Source organism: Fimicolochytrium jonesii (genome assembly GCF_025526975.1).
Source record: "Fimicolochytrium jonesii strain JEL569 chromosome Unknown EV422scaffold_19, whole genome shotgun sequence".
Lineage (NCBI taxonomy): Eukaryota > Fungi > Chytridiomycota > Chytridiomycetes > Spizellomycetales > Powellomycetaceae > Fimicolochytrium > Fimicolochytrium jonesii.
The window spans coordinates 88,644-107,900 of record NW_026515686.1 but is presented as its reverse complement, the minus strand read 5'-3'; the positions used below and the strand labels follow the sequence as shown (position 1 = coordinate 107,900).

General features: G+C 53.9%; 7 protein-coding genes and 1 non-coding gene across 8 annotated transcripts; 5 read left to right on the top strand and 3 right to left on the bottom strand.

The window, feature by feature from the left end:
• Nucleotides 1-537: 537 nt before the first annotated feature.
• On the bottom strand, nucleotides 538-3,246 carry EV422DRAFT_124673 (uncharacterized protein). The gene is made up of 2 exons (XM_053064703.1): nucleotides 2,404-3,246; nucleotides 538-2,337 (listed from the first exon to the last, which is right to left on the bottom strand). Exons 1-2 carry the CDS (start codon nucleotides 3,032-3,034, stop codon nucleotides 575-577), a joined length of 2,394 nt encoding a protein of 797 aa, XP_052923835.1. The 5' UTR covers nucleotides 3,035-3,246; the 3' UTR covers nucleotides 538-574.
• Nucleotides 3,247-3,603: 357 nt separating this feature from the next.
• EV422DRAFT_t96 lies at nucleotides 3,604-3,675 on the bottom strand. Its single transcript has one exon. It is a non-coding gene; the product is annotated as a tRNA-Glu (tRNA).
• A 1,393-nt stretch (nucleotides 3,676-5,068) lies between these two features.
• On the top strand, nucleotides 5,069-8,616 carry EV422DRAFT_569180 (uncharacterized protein; the record flags this gene model as incomplete). The annotated part of the gene is made up of 5 exons (XM_053072736.1): nucleotides 5,069-5,314; nucleotides 5,384-5,564; nucleotides 5,631-5,689; nucleotides 5,775-8,201; nucleotides 8,275-8,616. 5 exons carry the CDS (start codon nucleotides 5,069-5,071, stop codon nucleotides 8,614-8,616), a joined length of 3,255 nt encoding a protein of 1,084 aa, XP_052923834.1.
• Nucleotides 8,617-9,222: 606 nt separating this feature from the next.
• EV422DRAFT_621404 (uncharacterized protein) lies at nucleotides 9,223-11,819 on the top strand. Its single transcript, XM_053074136.1, has 2 exons — nucleotides 9,223-9,717; nucleotides 9,790-11,819. Exons 1-2 carry the CDS (start codon nucleotides 9,405-9,407, stop codon nucleotides 11,577-11,579), a joined length of 2,103 nt encoding a protein of 700 aa, XP_052923833.1. The 5' UTR covers nucleotides 9,223-9,404; the 3' UTR covers nucleotides 11,580-11,819.
• Nucleotides 11,820-12,991: 1,172 nt separating this feature from the next.
• EV422DRAFT_498339 (kinase-like domain-containing protein) lies at nucleotides 12,992-14,560 on the top strand (the record flags this gene model as incomplete). The annotated part of the gene is made up of 12 exons (XM_053068012.1): nucleotides 12,992-13,075; nucleotides 13,148-13,310; nucleotides 13,386-13,400; nucleotides 13,458-13,497; nucleotides 13,565-13,687; nucleotides 13,748-13,767; nucleotides 13,839-13,951; nucleotides 14,017-14,068; nucleotides 14,136-14,166; nucleotides 14,231-14,309; nucleotides 14,373-14,420; nucleotides 14,480-14,560. 12 exons carry the CDS (start codon nucleotides 12,992-12,994, stop codon nucleotides 14,558-14,560), a joined length of 849 nt encoding a protein of 282 aa, XP_052923832.1.
• A 58-nt stretch (nucleotides 14,561-14,618) lies between these two features.
• Nucleotides 14,619-15,712, top strand: EV422DRAFT_124518 (uncharacterized protein). The gene is made up of 4 exons (XM_053064701.1): nucleotides 14,619-14,921; nucleotides 14,985-15,069; nucleotides 15,142-15,646; nucleotides 15,708-15,712. The coding sequence occupies exons 1-3, from the start codon at nucleotides 14,768-14,770 to the stop codon at nucleotides 15,521-15,523; spliced, it is 621 nt and encodes a 206-aa protein (XP_052923831.1). The 5' UTR covers nucleotides 14,619-14,767; the 3' UTR covers nucleotides 15,524-15,646; nucleotides 15,708-15,712.
• A 14-nt stretch (nucleotides 15,713-15,726) lies between these two features.
• Nucleotides 15,727-17,179, bottom strand: EV422DRAFT_535864 (uncharacterized protein). The gene is made up of 5 exons (XM_053070787.1): nucleotides 16,701-17,179; nucleotides 16,398-16,560; nucleotides 16,136-16,338; nucleotides 15,940-16,047; nucleotides 15,727-15,847 (listed from the first exon to the last, which is right to left on the bottom strand). Exons 1-5 carry the CDS (start codon nucleotides 17,001-17,003, stop codon nucleotides 15,755-15,757), a joined length of 870 nt encoding a protein of 289 aa, XP_052923830.1. The 5' UTR covers nucleotides 17,004-17,179; the 3' UTR covers nucleotides 15,727-15,754.
• A 918-nt stretch (nucleotides 17,180-18,097) lies between these two features.
• On the top strand, nucleotides 18,098-19,140 carry EV422DRAFT_535862 (uncharacterized protein). The gene has a single exon (XM_053070786.1). The coding sequence runs from the start codon at nucleotides 18,300-18,302 to the stop codon at nucleotides 18,996-18,998; it is 699 nt and encodes a 232-aa protein (XP_052923829.1). The 5' UTR covers nucleotides 18,098-18,299; the 3' UTR covers nucleotides 18,999-19,140.
• The last annotated feature ends 117 nt before the right edge of the window (nucleotides 19,141-19,257 follow it).

Sequence of the window (19,257 nt, the reverse complement as noted above, 5' to 3'; positions counted from 1 at the left end):
GGGCTGATATGTCCTTGCCTTGCACTCGCGCCATCTATCTATTTCCTCATAGTTTTGGGGTTGGGTTGATGTGTATATAGGTATGGAAATTCTGCATCTGAGCATATCCACTTCGACCACCATATCTACGTTCTGCACTCATACGGTCTACCATAAGGCGAAGGGGGGTAGTTCATCAATAGGCGCAGATTCCAACTGCGAAAGCTCTTTGACACTGAGGCAGTTGCGGCAGGCTTCTTCTCGTCGGCCGCTCGTCAGAACGTCGCCGCAGGTTTCGCAGCTTCCTTTGGCGGCATCGGACTTCTTATCTCCATGTACTCTCCTTCGTACAAAAAACTATCGTATAGTCTCCACAACAACTCGATTTGCGATATGCGGCATGTATATGCCATTTGGAACTGCATACACTTTCTTCTCATGGTATTCATTCAGTCTCGCGGAAAACCCTTAGATACAGATGATGTGTATTGCTGCCCTCACATGGATCACACAGTCGTGTGATTTCCATACCGGCTGTCGCATGTGCACATTGTCAGATCCCGCGGCGTCTCCATCTCCCCTGGTGATGCCACCCTCAACACACCGTCATGGCCGGCACCCCCCTCTCGACAACGCGGTCCCGAAAATAGCCCAACCTCGGATCCCCAAACACAACACTGCTCGCATTGTTCGGCTTGGCAGCGCCGTGATCACCGTGCCCATGCACATCCCACAACCCGCCGCGATCGCGGAAATACTTCCCCGTCGTCGTCGCATACCTCGCCGCGACGTCGTCAACGACAGATGCACCGGAGTTGGCGGGGAAGAGGAGGGCCTTGACGCCGGTGTTGGGCATGATGCGGGGGCGGTTGGCATAGCGGCCGCGTGTGCCTGCCCCGGGGGCTACGGGTGCAGGGAGAGTTGGCCACGTCTCTGCCGGCGGGGCCGCGATGCCGGGGTGGGTGGGTGCCGGCGGGGGGCGGTAGTGGATCTGGTTTGTCGTGCGTTCGAAGGGGAGTTGCCGGGTGGCCGGGTCGCCGATGGGGGGGAGGCTCGGCGCGTGTTTGATGTGGCGGGTGTGGGAGGAGGATGCCGCGGCGTGGTCGAGGTGCTTGGGGGTGTAATCGCGTTGGGTGGAGGTGGTGTAGTCCACGCGCGGGGGTGCCGCCCCGCTCCCGTTATCTGCGGCTGCAGCGTCGTCCCCGTCGTAGCCGATCCGGAATGTGGATTCGGTGATGCGCGCGCCGAGCACCGGGTGGCGGATGTACTGGCTGGATGTGAGTTCCGGCGGGTAGTGTGGGTATGACGATGCGGCGGTCGTTGCTGCGTCGCCGCGAGCACCTGTTGCGATCGGGAAGTATCCTGAGTCGCCTGTTGGAACCGATGAGTAGTTGCTGCTCGGGGCGTGCAGCGATACACCTGCCGCTTTCAGTTTGGTTTTGTCGTGCTCCTGTGGCGCGGACGGCGGTACGTATGCGGCCTGCATGCTCGATGTGTCGACGAGGGATTTGTTCACGGGCCGCACTGCGTTCTGGATGCCGCGTTTGGATACGAGCCGGTCTTCCAAGCCGGAACGCAGGGCGGTTCGCGCGGACAGGTAGGCGTCGGGGTAGGGAATATACGTCGCGCGACTTTGGGATTGAGCCGGCTCGTCATGGGCGGTTGTTCCGGCGGCGCCGTTACCAGGAGCAGATCCAAACTGGATGGACGAGAATCCACGGCGGTGTGAGTCGGGAATAGCGCTGGGTGGCAACACATGTGCCTGTGCTGGCCCTCCACTTCCATCGGCAGTCTTCCGTCGGTACGTCGCGTCCGGTGGTGGTGGGTACGACAGCTGCGTCAACGACACGAAAGTGCGATTCTTCGAATCCCCATCAATCGTATCGTCTTCATGAGACCCCGCGGCACCCCTGTTCATCTTGGTCAACCCACTGGTACTTCTCGGCCCCTTTTTCACCAACTTAATCCCGGACGCCGACTCCAAATAGGCCTCCACGGGATGCCTCACCCACGCCCCACCCGCAATGGTAGCATATTCCTTCACCTGGTCCTTATTGCCGAATGGAATGGTACTGGCTCGGTTACTAGCTCCGAAAGAGTGGGCCGTGTTGGCCGTCGTTGCATCAATTGCGCGGGCCGCGGTATCGTGATTGACATGGTAGGCGTCCTGATGGGTCGTGGTGTACGATTTGAAGTGCGTGTCGTCGATGGGCAAGTCGTGACGTGTGCGGAGGCCGCCTGTGTGCTTTTGGTTGGAGGTTGTGGGATTGGCGGCGGCGTGGAAACGTTGGGCGGGAGTAAGGGCGGTGCTCGAAGCAAGTGTGGACGGTAAAGAAAGGGCCTCTTCCTTGGACAGGTCTACGATGGATAAGCGTTCGTCAACCACCCGAATGTGCTCAGCCGTACGCGGGGCTATTGACCTACCTTTGCCACGATACTTGAACGCCTGTCCGCTCACAGTCTTGTACGCATCATCTTCCCCATCATCTAGCGCCATGCCATTCCCTGGAATCCCACCAGCTGATCCATCCAATCCGTTCAGAACAACTCCTCCTCTCCTCCTCGCATCCCCAAACGATATATGGTCCGCCCGTTTATTAGCGGTGTCAATACCCAAGGGCTTCCCCGCAGGCGGCAGCATCGTATTATCCACCACGACGCCTCGCGACGGGGTGATGAAAGTCAGCTTGCTCTTCGCTGCGCCGGGAATTTTGGAAAAGTCCTGCTTTGCATGGAAATCCCTGCCCGCAGTCGTAACGAACTGAGTGGATGCATCGCAGTATGAGGTATCGCCCAGCACGATGTCGGTGCCAATGCGGGGCTTGGGATGCTCTACATGCAGAGGCTGGGTCTTCTCCAACGCTTTTTGTGCAGCTTGCGCGGCCTTTTGCTGTTGTTGCTCTAACCGGTATTGGTTGACGGTGTTGGTTGCGCGCTGAAGCTGATATGGAAGAAGTGGGACCGCTTTCTTTGAAATGGATGATGCGGGGGTGTAAGGTGCCTCACCCCGCTCGATGGCGGAGGTGCTGTTGATGTTTACGCCAGAGATGCGCATTGCTGAGGATCGGCTCGCAAGTTCGCATAAGGCGATGGAGGTGGGTTTGATTTTGAACAAATGGCTTCGTTCGGATGCGGCGGGCGGCTGCGAGAGCGACCTTGGTGGCCGATTGGTTCTGTCTTAAGAGCAGAGTTACGGTTAAAGATATTCATTCAACGTCTTCAATCATTCTCTGCTGATGCGGCCTCTGCATTGCCGCTCATTCGAAGACGGAAAGGAGGCGGAGATTATCCAAGAATCAGTCGTGCAAACCTCTGACAGCACCAATCTCACCTGTCAAATTCAGCGTTTTGAGGACCACCGCATTAAACTCTCCAATCAAGTCACGTGGCGGTGTTACTTCGGGCTCCCCCGTCGCCGAAGAGTATCCAAGCGTTGGCTGTTACTTTGTGTTTCGAGTAACTGACCTTTTCTTTTTTCTCCGTTATAGAATCAATCGTGTCATTCCCCGTATCGGACTCCCCATGAGTACTAGCACGAAGAAGGCCCAAAAGAAGTTCCAGGAAAAACAACTGATGATATCGCGACTTGTGAAGTGTTTGAAGTGCGGAAATGAAAAAGAAATTTTCCCCCACCGGGAATCGAACCCGGGCCACGTCGGTGAGAGCGACGGATCCTGACCACTGGACCATGAAGGATTGCCTGTTGTGAGAGTAGGTGCAATAACTTATATTTGTTGGGGTGCTTCAACGTCCCACATAACTGTTTGCTTTCCGGACTGGCACTGGTTGAGGCGATACCGTTTCGACAACCCATCGTGATTAGTATTATGAGCGTCAACTGACCTCTGTTTGATTAGAAGCGCTAAGTGTCATGGGACGTCTTGGGTTCTGGTTCTAGGCCCGGTGACGGGTCGTCAAAGGGGTGAAAGAGGCACGCAGCCAGCCTCTAAACCAAGCCCAGAAAGCACGCAATCATATCTCTTTGAGCGGAGGGAGGAAGCTGTTTGTTGTTTTCCCCCTGAGTAATGTGGGTGCTGTGCTCCGATGTTGCGTGATTAGAGATGACACACGACCTGTGAGACTTGCAAATTCCACCCCCCCCCCCCCCCCCCCGCAGCGCCCGCCTATTTGGGCGTCCCTGACTCTGGCGGAATACAGTAGGAGTTACGTGTACAGAAAGATCAGTGATGACTGCCCCTATCTCCCCCCATAGACTGCAACTTTCCCACTCGCTTGAAGTGGACATTCTCCCACGAAACTAAAACCACTAACAACCACACTAAGCACCCGTCTTACGCACGGCTTATTCGTTGCCTTGAACCATACTCCGACCAGCCTGTTGCTGAGTGTGCGCTGTGCCTTTCTTTCTTTATTCTGCCACTCGTCTCCACAGCCATTCTGCTGAGCATCGTCCAACACGCGACGAGATAACGACTTCAATAGCGAGCCGCTCAGAGCATTCTGCAGCACCTCGTCGCTCAGCCACTACCCCACGAAGGGTTCTTGTATTCTCCGAAGCCTGCTCCGATAAGTCCCTGGGGACTTGCTGAAAGTGAAACCTTGAGTCCATTCTTCGCACCTGTGGGTGTTTCGAGCAACTTCAAAATCCGCCGCCGACGAGCCGCGACGACGCCTTCCAACTGCTTTCTCAGAGTGTAACTCGAACCCATTCGGTCGTCTGTCAGCCGGGTCTATACACGACTTCTGTAAACCTCGTGCCGGGAACAGAACGGCATTCCAAGCAATAATACTTCCGCGCTCTTGGTGGAGTCGAACAACGCAAGCTACGTTTGCTATTTAAAGAGTTGACGAAAGAGTGGATTGGCCCACTTTACGTCTGCTTCCTGCCGGAGCACTCCGCCGGAGTCGCTTTCCGGCCAGTATCATGGATCGTAACATCTTTTCGAGGATCCTGCCGCATCGAATATTTGTGCAGTTGAATAATTGATCAGGGCGTCCGATTGCACCTCCTCACCACTCCGAGTAGATCGCCTCCTGAACCCGCAGAGGTGAGATTCCGGTTCACGCAGTGGGTTTTTCACGTCCATCGTTGAAGCACTGACATCACATCATCAGCAGGCCACCCAAGATGTCTCTGCATCCGTCGACAGCGCCGTCAATGGCGGTAGGCGACTATATCATCGGCCATGAGATTGGAAGGGGATCATTCGCGACGGTGTACATGGGGAAGACGATAGCAACTGGGCATCCGGTCGCCGTGAAGTCCGTATCACGGGAAAAGTTGAACAGAAAGCTTATGGAGAATCTTGAAAGTGAGATCAAGATTTTGAAGGGGATCCAGCATGAGCATGTAGTGGCACTGCTTGACATCATGGTACGGTGACTCCTCATCGACCCGATGATATCTCAGCCTGACTTACTAACTGGGGCACCTTCCTTCTAGAAAACTGACAAGCACATCCACTTGATAATGGAGTACTGCTCGCTGGGAGATTTGTCAAACTACATAAAGAAGCGCGGGTTGGTGGGAGGACTTCAAGTCGAGGCTGGACAGTGGAATCCAATGTCCAGCGTTTGGGGAGGTCTAAACGATATCATCGTGAGGGACTTCCTGAAGCAACTGGGTAAGTACTGCAGAACCGTCTTCCCTCTCGATCATCACAATCTGACATCGACGTGCTTCCATTTAGCCTCGGCGATGGAGTTTCTGAGAGCACATGATTTAATACATAGAGATTTGAAACCTCAGGTAACGGCTGACCAGTCATCTCAAAGAGTCTCACCGAACGTCGGTCCGCACATCTACTTACTCCATCGTCGCTATCCTCCCATAGAACGTACTATTATGCCCCGGTCCATTCGACGCACCTGGGTTGCAAATACCGTCCTTTGTACAGCCCGGGACTTCAGTCATGCTACCTCCCTTACCGGTACTAAAGCTCGCCGATTTCGGATTCGCCCGCGCATTGCCTGCCCATTCATTGGCGTCGACGTTGTGCGGATCTCCTCTGTACATGGCCCCTGAAATTCTACGCGGAGACAAATATGGACCGTCGGCCGACTTATGGTCTTTCGGGGCTATCTTATACGAGATGATCTGCGGCCGACCACCTTTCAAAGCGCAAAACCACATTGATCTATTGCGGAAGATAGATCGCGGGGAAGGCTACATCAGATTCCCTGGTGAAGGCGCAATCGCCGCGCCTGCACATCGCAACAGCCTTTCTTCGTCGCCAAGTTCTCGTCTCGGATACAGCCCAAGTTCTAGTCCCCGCTTCCTTGCACCCAGCGGTGCCCAGGCTCTAGGAGACGATCTGAAAGATTTGGTCAGGAAGCTCTTGAAGCGAGTGCCGGCGGAGCGGATGTCTTTTGAGGCTTTCTTCTCTCACCCCTGTGTGATCAGCAATCGATCGCTGGCTTCTGCATCAGGTCCGTCGTCCTATGACGATGGTTTCTCATTACGGAGAAAATCGTCTTCTGGATCACATCGGTCGATACGCGGAGGAACACCGCCATGGAACGATTCTCCTTCCGGGGCGACATCAGATGCACATGCAGACACCCGGCACCCCGCCGCCATTTCTGAAGGGTTCGGACAGGCATTCGGGCAGCCAGATCGAGTAGATACACATGCCAACAAGTTCGTTCCTGTGGCACTTCAACGCGTCCACACATCTCCAGCCCGCCCGGAGTTCAAGCGAGGAGAGACTCTGATATTGGGTATGCCACATGACACCGCCCAGCAGCAGAGGGCCATGGCGTCCGAAAGCAAGTCGTCTTCACATCACCATAAGACATCCTACGGTGGTCCCTCCTTTGCCCCAATGTTGCCAAGACATTTTGGGGGCCCGGTGGAAATGACGAGACAAGTGTCCGCGCCACCATTGCACCCCATCAAAGGCAGTATCGGAGATTCATCGAATTCGGGAAGTACGGCGCACATCCATGCCAGCATAATACCCCCCTTTTCGACCGGCGGGAGTGTTCCTGCGCAGACAACATCGAGTACACAACATCAGGCTCATCATATCAATGTTGAAGCGCCATTTCCAGAATACGGGCAAGTAGATCCGGCCATATTTGGCGCCTCGGTCAAACCTTCTTCGAACGTCGAGCCGGAGCACCTTGCGGTATCAACACCCGACGAGCCACTGGAAGGCTCGAGAGGAGAGGAAAACAACTCGTCTCTTTCTTCCCTTGGAAGTTTGGAACTGAGTGAAGTCGACGAGCATGATGTTTATGATGATAATGGAGACGCCGGCGGGCCGAAAGAGCAGAATGCGAGTGGCTCCAAATCATCAACGACTGGCAGCACCGGCACGAATAACGGCAAGGCGAGCATAGAGGAGTACGTCGTAGTGGAGAAACGGGTTGTTGAAGTTAACTGGTTGGCCGATGAAGTAGCTGGGGCTTTTCGCGGTACGGAAGGACAAGGATCAACCGCGACTTTTCCCGCCGCCGCCCACGCTCCTGTGCACTATGCCGCTTCCGAGGCCGTTCTCTCCCGCGCCTCGGATCTGCAGCCAACTCCGTCAACAGATGTCCCAAGCCTGGGCTTGACACCTCCTACTCCTCTAGGGCAGTCACCTCGTAGCCTGCGTATATCTCCCAAACAACAATCCCGCATTTTCGGCTCCCTGCGCGAATCGACCCACCAGTTCCTCAACAGTCCCGGGCCCAGCAGCGGACATCCCACAAGTTCGCCTCTACCGACCACTACTCCACCCCAAGCATATACCGCCGCGGCCTCTTCCGCCGGATCACCAGGACGGAACGTCGCAGGCGGTTTCCTGTCCAGCCCACGATCAGCCGCCGACTCGGATCAGCATTCCCTCCTCACACCATTGAATCTCTGCGCTCTTCGCGGACACGCTGTCCAGCAGCTCGCAGACTCGCTCGCGCCGACTGCACCATCTGAAGCCCTCGGTTGCTACCTCCTCGCCCTGCGATGCTACCAAACGGGGATCGAAGTCGCCAAAGGGATATGGGAGGGCCTGCGCTCTGCTAGATCGTCCTCGCGCGGCTTGTCCATGTCTACGGCGACAATGGTAGGGATGATCAGCGCCAGTGTAGCAGGTGGAGGTTACTCGTCGCCGTCTTCTGCTAGCGCCGTCGACTTGAAGGTTTTGAGCGTGGGAGTGCAGTGGGTGCGTGAGCGGTTTAATGAGTGCTTGGACCGCGCTGAACGATGTGGCGTCGACGCGGACGATACCTCGGGACGACGTGTGGAGATGGTGGTGTATGAGGGAGCTTTGGAAGTGGTGAGTAACCTCTCTTTCTTTCGGGATTAGTTGTGCACGTCAGATGTCTCATTGTCGCTTTTCTGTCTCATAGTCCCGACAAGCAGCCCTTCTCGAACTCTCCAGCAACCCACCCCCATCTCAATGCGAGGACATGTACCGCCACGCCATCCTCCTCATCGAAGCTCTTCTAAGCGTCGAAGACTACTCGGACACTGACAGCGCCGGCACATCATCGAATCCTACCCATCTCCCACCATCCATCTCTTCGTCTGGCTCCTCCGCCAGCGCACGACCGACAGGAATAGGTACCTCCTCCCATCACACCCCCACCATGACGGACGACGATCGCCGGGTATTGGAGCGCTTTGTCGCCAGCTTGTGGGCTCGGGTCGGATCCGTCGCGCATCCCACATCCCCCACAGCTGCCAAGTAAATACCCTGGCATCGTTCTCCCTGCCTCGCCTAACTCCCCACCCGCCGAACATTCACCATTATGACCCCCCACAAAAAAACCGAACCTCCCTCCACGGAGCCCTTCACTATTAGATTCGCGGCACCATGATCGTAGACCTCTTCCTCCTCGTTCCTCTCACACCTCTCAGGTCGTTTGCTCTGATGTGACGAGGAGGGGATCACTCTATCAGAGTCTATCTGCAAAGTTCGCCTTTTCTGTGGGTGTTTGAGATATTTGTTATCTTTCGTAACCCCTTCTGTATATCTTTTTGTTTCTTAGTTTTTGTGCTTCGTTTTTGATATGCAATTTTCCTTTTTGTTTTGTGTGAATCTGTGCATTTTTTGTCTTGAAATTTCATTGGTTGTGAATGTCTGAATGGAGTTAGTGTTCTTGAATGTGATCTGAGTTGGTTTCAGGACAGGTCTTTAGAACTTCGGTGGATCTTCATCGGGCAAACGATGAACTTGCCCATTTCGGGTATTGTACAGTACAGTACATCTTGACGGAAATCGACAGCGCGTCGCTGAATGATTTCATGCGGTGAGTCAATGCGATCCAGTGTGATACCTCCCTTCACCTGTCAAACGCAAAGGCATACCCTACTCTTCTCTCTCAAACCTTCCCGCTCTTTCCTGACCTGCAAATATAGAAATACAAAATACAACCACAGTGACTGAGAAAGTCAAGGGGCGTCTAGTCACACCTTCCCTGGTTCCCACGGGCGGTCGTCAGTCTTCAAGTCTCCACACTCGAACTGAAAACGACATATGCCAATGCCGCCCAACAACCTCTTTTCGCCGACGGCGCCAACGGGTTCGGACATCGTGTTGGCCGATGTGGTTCGGCCAATGGCGGAGGCATGCATGACCGTATTGAACAAGCTGGTGGAGAATGGGCGGAGCGGTGGGACCAGCAGGATATGCGACGAACAAACGGGAATGGAGTCACCCACTACGAAGGAGGTGGTTATGGCGTTGGAGGCTTGTAGATTTTTGCTGGAACTGCCGTTGAAGACGGACGGGAGCCCGAAGGATGAGATGGATCAGGACCAGGTGGAGTGGATGGAATGGATGGGTCAAGGTGTGTTTTCTGTCCCAGACCATCGGAGACGAAACATGAGTGATGTCGAGGATTAACGACAATTACATACAGACTCCACCATCGAGTCCCTGAACGCTCAAACTCAAGCCCTGCTGTACAACCTCCCGCCACCCACTGCCGCACCCTATCTCGGCACCGACATCATGGCGTTGATTTTGAACTATGTCGGGGACACATTCACCCTCGATCCAACGCTACGCCTCAGCGGACAGCTCGACCTTCTGAAGACATGTCAAGTCAACAAGCGATGGTACAAGGACGCCAGATGCGTCCTATGGCGCGATCCGGTCTTTGCCAGCGTTTCGAGCGTTCTCAAATTTGGGCTGGGCGTTAGATGGAGCGCGGCATTAGTCGGGACACACGACAAGACGAACGACACCGATGATGATGCAGCCACAGGTGACGACAGCCTGCTCACGATAGGGGACGCGGTGAGGAGGTTAGCGCTGCCGGTGTTCCCGCGATGGACCGTGGGCGGCGCTCCGATGGTTTCCGGGGTTGTGATGGGTATCGCCGGCAAGTGCAGCAACTTGCGCACGCTCAAGTTCGAGAACGAGGGTGATGCGGTGGATGTGCCAGGTTTGTGTGCTATATTCCGAGCGTGTCCTCATCTGGACGCCTTGCGTTTGAGTATAGAGTTGGACGAAGAAGACAGTGACGACGAGCACTATGAAGATGATGAAGACAATCTCGACATGGACGAGGAGGATGGTTACGAGATGTATGCGGATCGCCCATTCAATGACGAGGCCTCCTGCCACAGCATCATTGACGGCATGGCGCGTCTGAGGATCCTCGATATCGCAAGGATTCGGACGTCGCATCGCAAGAACCTCACCGCTTTCTTGGCACTGGTTAGGAAAGGTCTTGCATCCAACCTGCAGCAGCTATACGTCAGTGCCCTTTACAGCACCAAAGATGCGTCATGCAGATTAAGCGACGTTCGGATTCTACTGCAGCGAATCGCCACAGAGGCTCCAGCGCTGGAGATTCTTCATGTGCTCCTGCCGCTGGCGACGGCACCTACGGACGGCCCTATCCCACATCTGATTCACCAGCACAACTATCAGCAGCTGCACAAGAACCACCATCAGCATTCCCATCACCATCATCACAGCCGCTATAAGAGCAACAACCACAGAGACCAAGTTGCGAGCCTCTGCAGTGCCCTACATGCCGTTCGCATAGGCTGCCCCGTACTTCGCATGTTCACTTTTCGACACCGAGTGAAACAATATCGGCCAGATGCATTCGCTCAAATCGATGACCCACTCACTTTCAAGCAGATTGAATCAGCCATCTGCACGATGTTCACTGGACTGCGATGTCTTACGCATCTGGATATCCAAGGTCTCGAAGCGACCGAACGCATCGTTACCTCGATCATTCATCACGCGCCGCGGTGCCTTACTGCCCTCTTTATGGACATCGACGCCTGTCCGCCGCCTGCGCTCGTCAGCCTCATCACATACCGAGGCGGAACCCTCACATCGCTCTCGATGCTCTCCGTTCTCACGTTTCCCCCACATCACGTCCTTGACGAGATTAGTATCCGCTGCCGTGGCTCGCTGAGGTACCTCGACCTGCGACACAAGCCGCCCGACCCGACCGAACACAACGGGCAAGTTCACTTTACGTTCCCCGAGCAGTGGCTGGCGAGTTTGCGCAACATGTTGACTGCTTGCACAAGACTGGAGAAGACGATGCTGAGTTGGGTACCTTCGGGAGAGTATGAGGACGCCGGATTGACGCTCTATGGCGAGTTCGGGAATCAGGTGTGCTGGGAACGATTTCCGGCCGAGGTGGGGGAGGCCGGTGGGTTGGAGTATCCGGTGTGGTAAGTATGAATCTCTTCGGCTTCCCGTCTAGGTGAGCGGGAAGCTCTCCTCTTGTGGGTAGAACGAATGTCGGAGCTACCGTCAGCGCCGAAGGCAAACGGGCGTGGGAATATCATGCAGAACAGATCGCAAAACTTGGCATCAAGTGCCATTGGAACCTCGACAAGCCGTCGACACATGAACCGGCGTATGTAGTTTATTGAGTCTAATCAACAATTCGGATAGCAGTTTTCCTGTTTGAGCACTGCTCCAAATATTCTCCCACTCAATAAATCATTGCCATATCCGTGTGCACAATGTTTCTCTTCAAAGTTGTCTTCCAACAATACCAAGGACGTGCGAGGCCGAGAGACCATCAACGAGTCACTCTACTCATCTCCACCACTGGGGTGGCCGAGTTCACAGCGCGGCTATGGCCTTCCTCCCGTACTGATGCCATGTCTTCTCAAGCTTGACTTCACATCGAATGTAGCAATCGAAATGCCACCTCTCCCCCAGCAGCATTTCATCTTTAACATCTTCTAGGCGCTAGGAGACATGCACTTTCGCCTGACTCCCCGCAAGTACGTTGCAGGCGACCTGCACAACAAAATAGAAGAACGCACTATCCTGTAAATTGAAGCTGGCGAGACTGGGAGCGTTTCGAGCAGTTTACATGCTTGGTGCAGTGCTGACCCATCACAGTCTTTCTGTTCTCAGGGAGCAGGTCGGGTGAAAATCGGTCAAGGTTTGTTTGCAGCAAATTTCAATCCGGGTTGTCCCGGTGAAGGAGAGCAAGGGGAGGAGACATGGAGCAATGTTGATAGTCTCTCGAAGACGTGCCGTGCCGCCTGTGCAGGGTAGGCCCGACGACGCTTGTCCTTATGTAACGTACACGCAGGACCTCTCCATGCCATGAGCGGTAGGGCATGGAGCGCATGCTCCAAAACCCAGAGCGTCAACACCTTCCAAGGTTCAAACTCGTCATGTCCTGCCCTTTCGGAGAGAACCGATATTCGCACTCACTTCTATGGTTCTACCCTAATCCTGCCCCTAACCCTAACTGGGGCACTTGACAATTAAGAGTATGAATGCCTTGAGTGCGAATAGAAGCTTGATCGGTGAGTGCGAATATCGGTTCTCCCCTTTCGGACAGTTCCCACGCGTCTCCCTCACCACCTCCCTTCGCCATCATAGCCCCAGAGCTTTGGACTTTGCCCACCTTTCCCGTGAGAAGGAACAGCCCCCTTGGCTACGGAAGAAAGCCGACGAGAGAAACAGCGAGTTGGTGAGTGAGCATATCGTCTGGCTCGAGCACTCCGCAGGTCAAGCAAAGTCTCTAATGCCTAGATCATTGCCAGCGAACTCCCCTTTCAGTGTCCTTGAGCTGAGCTGGGAACCGACCGGGGATCAAAAACCCAAAGTGCAAAGTGAAGATGGACAGCTACGAGTCGTTGAACGTGATAGGGTCTGGATCCTTTGGCCTCATCCGCAAAGTCAGGCGGAAGAGTGATGGCAAGGTGGGGAGTAGGCATTGAACGCGTAGAGTAATGTGCCAGGTTACCTCACACGGGTTCTCCTGGACTTGTCAGATATTTGCGAGGAAGGAGATCGATTACCGGAAGATGAGCGAGAGAGAGCGAAAGCAGCTCGTCGCGGAGGTGAACATTCTCCGCGAACTTCGGCATCCGCATATAGTACGGTATTATGAGCGGCATGTCGATAAGGGCAACTCGATGATCTATATTATAATGGGTAAGGAACGCATTGTGCATGCTGAAGCGGCTCAGGCCTTTGAGACATGGAGCTCATGTCCTTGAATCCCCGTAGAATACTGCGAAGGAGGTATGCTTTGTCTCGATGGAGCATCCACGCCGTCGAATACTGATGTCGGAGCAACAGGGGATCTTGCGGCCGTCATCCGAAAAGCTAGGAAGACGGGGTAGGCTGGCGTATGCTACTTCACTGAACGGCCGCGTTGACCTGTTTGCTGATCGACTCTGTTTTAGCCAAAGATTTCAAGAAGCCCACATATGGAACATCTTGGCACAATTGCTGCTCGCACTACACGAATGCCATCAAGGGTCCCCTGGATCGTCCAAAAGTGGATCACATCCTCCCATATTACATAGGTGAGGGAAAGCAACCCACTTCACCCTGTCGCATACGGCTGTACTAACGTCTTCATACAGGGACATCAAGCCGGATAACGGTATGTCGGGTTGCTCTCCCGATCGTTCCATGTAGATTGGGGGAGGGATGTTAACCTCTCCGATCAATCAGTGTTCCTGGATGGAAGTCATAACGCAAAGCTTGGGGACTTCGGGCTATCACGGCTGATGGATGGCGCGGACTTTGCACAGACATACGTTGGAACACCATTCTACATGTCCCCTGTAATTCCCGAGCTTTACTCATCCGGGTCCCGTCGAGTTTTGGGCTGATAGTTGTACGTTCATAGGAGCTTATCAGCGAATCGGCATACAACAAGAAATCCGATATTTGGGCGTTAGGTCAGTGCCGCGTGGTTCTGGATTATACATAGCTGCCACTGTGGAACTCATTTTTCTGCTGTTTTAGGATGCATCATCTACGAGATGTGCACACTCGAGTAAGCAACCTTTCAGACCGGATATCGACGGTAGATCGGAACTGACTATCGTTTTGGACAACAGACCACCATTTCAGGCGAGAACGCAAACCCAGCTCGCTGCGAAGATACAGCGCGGTATCATAGAGCCCTTGCCATCGCAGGTACGGAAACTCGTACCCGTTGCGCAAATCTGACATGTCGCTGATTGACCATCCGACCTGCAGTTTTCGCGGGAGCTGTACCAGGTTATGAGGGAGATGCTGCGTGTGAAGGTATCTCCGTCGTGCTCTTTTATTTACTCCACTTGATCGTTTACTTATGACGATTGCAGCACGAGATGCGGCCATGTACCAGTGCGTTGCTCGAACATCCCAAGATCATGCAATGTCTCGGTCAGGGCCCACGGCAGTAAGTGTCGGCAACTACGGAATGGCATTCCCTCTATCCCTCCGAACTAAACCTACCAATACTTAGTTCTGTGCCATCACCTGAAATCAAACCAAGTATTCCCACGGTTGAAGAGTTGCAATCCAGACTCAAAGCAATAGAGGCACGGGAAGCTGTTCAGAACGCTAAAGAGGCTGAATGGTCCAAAATTGTGGCCGAACGCGAGGCACAAATGAAGGCGTCCTTGCAGAATCACGAGGAGCTGCTGGAACGACGGTACCATCAAATGGAAAAGGAGCTGATGCTGGAGATAAAAGCGAAGGAGCAGGATCTGTTGAGAAAGCAAGCCGAGCTCGCTGAAGCACGGGCGGAACTGCAGGCGCAAGGTTCGATCTGAACACCGTGTTTCCCTCCACAACAATCGGACCTAAAATCTCCTACCACAACAGAGAAAGTCTCGCTGCAGCAAACTCGGGTCAGGTCACGCGCATCCTATGTCATGCCTCTTGGAGAAAAGAACTCAGACGATCGAGAGTAAGCAACCATGATTGCTGTTGCATGGTCCAAAACACCATTCATCTGATACAATGTCGTTATCGTTCATAGAAATATCTTCACGTCGGCGCTGGGCTCATTAGGGGTGCTCGGTCGGGGCAGAAGCTCCAAATCTTCACACTCGGCTCTGAGTGGCCTACCAACACCCCCAACAACCGCCCCTAGCAGCACGGGCATCCTCACATCTTCAAATCGGCAAGTGCTGACATCAACAAAATCAGAAACCACACGAGCGACAGGGTCAGGGGGTCGGCCGACTATGCCGGCCTTACGTCGTGTGCAGTCAGTGCAAGTCTCGGGCTCCCCAACCAGAACGAAGGTATCAAACACCGTGGAAGCCCTTGTACAAGGCTTCCAAGATTTTGCCGTCACCCCATCGCCTGCACGGTCGAGACACGGTCGGGACTATTCAATGATGCACATCTCGCCGTGATGATGTATATCATCAAACCCCGTCGTGACCGAGCTCCCTCGGAGAAACTTTTGGACCCATCGCCCCTCTCCCACGGTCCTCCCCCGAAACTGCAGGCTGGTGAACTCTCCGATAATGTCTGCAGTATGTATTATAGAACAAAAGACAGATCCCTCCCCACTTTTTACTTATGAACAAAGAATAGAAATGCGTGCGTTGTGTCTGTAGCAGCTGCGTCCCATGTAGGACAGGTCACGTTGCGAACTGACCGGAGATGAATGCGACGAGCGCTAGCACGACACACATCAGCACGCAATTTACTATAAACCTGTCTCCTTTCATGACCTGCATGTGCACGAGTGTGAAGATTTCCGATCAGCGTTTTCGTTCCTCTTCCAAGAGACTCCCTTGCCCACGGCTGATTTAGGGGACGGTACCTTATCGACAGCCACGCGCATTTTCACATTCAGATTGTCTACGCGATCTAAAGCCCCATCCACCCCTCGCTCGATGTTGTCTAGTTGCTCGTTTTGCCGGTCCAGCTCCTGTGAAACCGAGGATGCAAACCGACCGTCAGGAAATGTCTCTCTCCCCTGGTCCACCCCAATTTGAACGTCGTAACACCACACGTACATTCCCCATCTCATTAGCCAACTCCTTCAGCTTAGCCACACCAGCACCTATCTGATCCAGATCGTTGTCGATCAATTTGTTACGCTCCCCAATCCGTTTGAAATCCTCCTCTACGTCGATGTCCGGCAGATCTGTGTTTGTGAACGGGTCTGGTGGTGGCTCCTCTGGATCGGCGGCTTTGTTGCCTCTACCCCGACGGCGTTCTGAGGATTGGGAATTAGACGAATGGGACTGCCGGGACAGACGTCAGAATATTACGCACCGGGTGGTCTTGCTCCCGCCAGCAACTCGCTCCGGTCGGCGACATGCCCCTCATTGAACCGCCGTTTCTCGAGATTCTCGCACTCTTCGATGTGTTTTTGGCAAAGATCGAGGATCTCACGCCGTTGAGCTAGATTCGCCACAGATTCTGGATCTTTCTTTTTCTGCTCAACGTCAAGTCAAAGGGAAAAACTCAAAGAACGTCAGTTCATATCCGGTATACGGTCTCAACTGAATGGGAGCTCTGCTTTCCCGAAAGCCACTCTGCAATGCAAGTGGAGGAAGCAAATCACGCGCGACGCACCTTCCGTTCCTCCTTCGCAACAATCTCCGCCATCCGCGACGCCTGCTCCTTCAGTGCCCTAATCGCCACTCTAATGCGGTAACTCTTCTCCGCACTCTCCGTCGTGGTGCCTCCTAACGACATGATCTCCTCACGCTCCTTGAGCTCATTGCGGACTTCCTTGACGTCCAGATGGATCTTTTTGCGTATCCGTGTGAACTCATCGATCTTTTTGCCGTCGGCGCCTTCGTCCGCCGTGGGTTCGGGCGCACAAGCTTCGTAGACGACTTGCAGACGCCGCATGGCGTCCCGCATTGACGCCATGGCTGCTGACGAGACGGGGCTGGGAGCGTTTTAGGGTAGGGAAGTGGGCGGCGCCGGTGCCGGGATAAACGAACAACTCGAACAGTACACTACCGCTTCGGGTTTCGCCGATGACCAGAGAGTCAGTTGTGGTAATTGACTACGATGTTCTTCTTGCCCTTGGGATCCTCTCAGTGTCTGCCGCTTAAGCGTTACTGTCGTTACCCAAGACCAGCGACGTCTCGAGGCCGGCGCTGACGTAAGCATTCGCGTTCCCGAATTCTTGGTTAGCTGCCAGCGCTGCCATGGTGTGAACTTTTTAACATTTCTAGGACAGTAACGCACTCAAGATTGCACCACATCATATAACCTCCAAGATACTGTATTTTGCATGGTCTTGGTTAAAGATTCAATCCCGAATGTGTATGATGCAGTGAATTCATCTATTCCCCGAAGACGGATTCACTTAGGTTCAAACGATATGATCGACATTTCGTACAAAGGAAGCCTGCGACCGCATTTTGCCGCATGTTGATTGTGCCCCCGTCGCAGGACCTCTCGACGCTGTTAATGCAGGGCTTGAAATCGGAAAATGGGAGTGACGGTGCACATACAGAGCAGAGGCAGTATGTTGCAATACTGTATATCCGCGCGAGGAGATTGTCGGGATGTTTCGGAATGTGGCAATTTGGTCCCGATTCCCGCCGAAACAAATCGATACTGGTCTTCAAAATGGTCACTATGATAATAAAGAGCTGCGATTGGCTGTCAGTACTAATTACACACGCGGATGATTCATGCCTCCCGTGATAGATTACCCGCGGCGATCGAAACCTTAAATTTGTTTGACAATCGCCGCCAAGATTCGTAATTGCGATAGCACCAGGAATCCAGGATCCGGTTTAGCCCTAGAAACCGGAAACTCACCGCATGCTAATCACGAGCCTAATCAAGAGTTCAAAACGGGACGTCGAGATCGGAATCGGAGGCTTCCTTGACCTTCCCGCCGGATGTCAGGCGGTCGACGTGGCTTTCGGAATTTGGGTGCCGGAACGCGTGCGAAGGGTTGATGAACGTGTCATGTCGCTGAAAAAGCTGGGGCAGTAATTAAGTATCACTTACCCGCATCTGGAGATATCGGAAATTCGGAATGCTGCCGGCGTACTGTACGTATGTTTTTGCTTAAAGCAACTTCCCCGCAGCACGTATAAAAGGGGAGCATTGAGCGTATCGCCCCGATTTATCGCCACGAGCAATTCGAATCCCCAGCGAACAACCCAGAACCGCATCCTCAGCTACGTATACATCAACCGCAATATGTACTGCCAAACGTCACCCACAGCGGACCTGCCTCTCACGCCACCAAACACACCCTCCAAACAAACCATCTCCGACGTCCCATACGATTGCGACGTCTGCCCAGCCTGCCATGGGTCCGGCTACATAACATCTTCCTCCGATGACGAGGCTCCCTGCCTCACCTGTCCCGGCCCACAACTCTCGCGTTACCCAACGACCTACGATGGCATCGGCATGAAAGGCCAGCGACAACAACGAAAAGAAAAGTCATCCTCTAAGCAGTTGAAAGTCCGCGCACCGAGCCCTCTTATCATCGTCCGCGTTGACGAGGTGGACGTCTCGTCTAGCGGATTGGAGTTCGAGAGGGATGATGAAGCGTGTGTGGACGCCAATACGGTTGCGTACGTGCTGACCAACCCTCGAGCGCGCTGGTCGCTGAAGCTCGATTGGATGCGCCAACGGCATGCGGCCACCAACTCTCCTTCCTCCGCCGACACCATTTCCCCATTATCACCATCATCATCACCTGCCCAATGCACGTCCCTCCCGCTGGAATCGAGCTTCCCAACCAGATGCAAAGATGAGAAGCGACAGAGGAGGGGTTATAGACGCAAGCTGTTCTCCTCCTTCCAGGTCGGCATGGCAAAGTCTGCCTTCAAGGAAATGGCACCCTTCGTCGCTAGTTATCAGCAACGGCTGCAACAGGTTGCAGCATGAAAGCCATCGAGAGCAGACGCGGTAGAGAACATTCCCCGGACTGGGAGAACATTGCCCGGAACTTGTACATAGCCTTCTCTTTTTTTTTGGATGGGTCGCTTCTATACACCACAAATATGAAAATAACATTTGATACCCTGTACATACATACTTTCTCGTTCTTTGTTCTGACTGAAAGTGCGTAATGAGGTCTGTAGTACGGACCTTTGCGAAGCGGATCGTTGCACAACCGCACTGAAAGACGCATCCATGTTTTTAG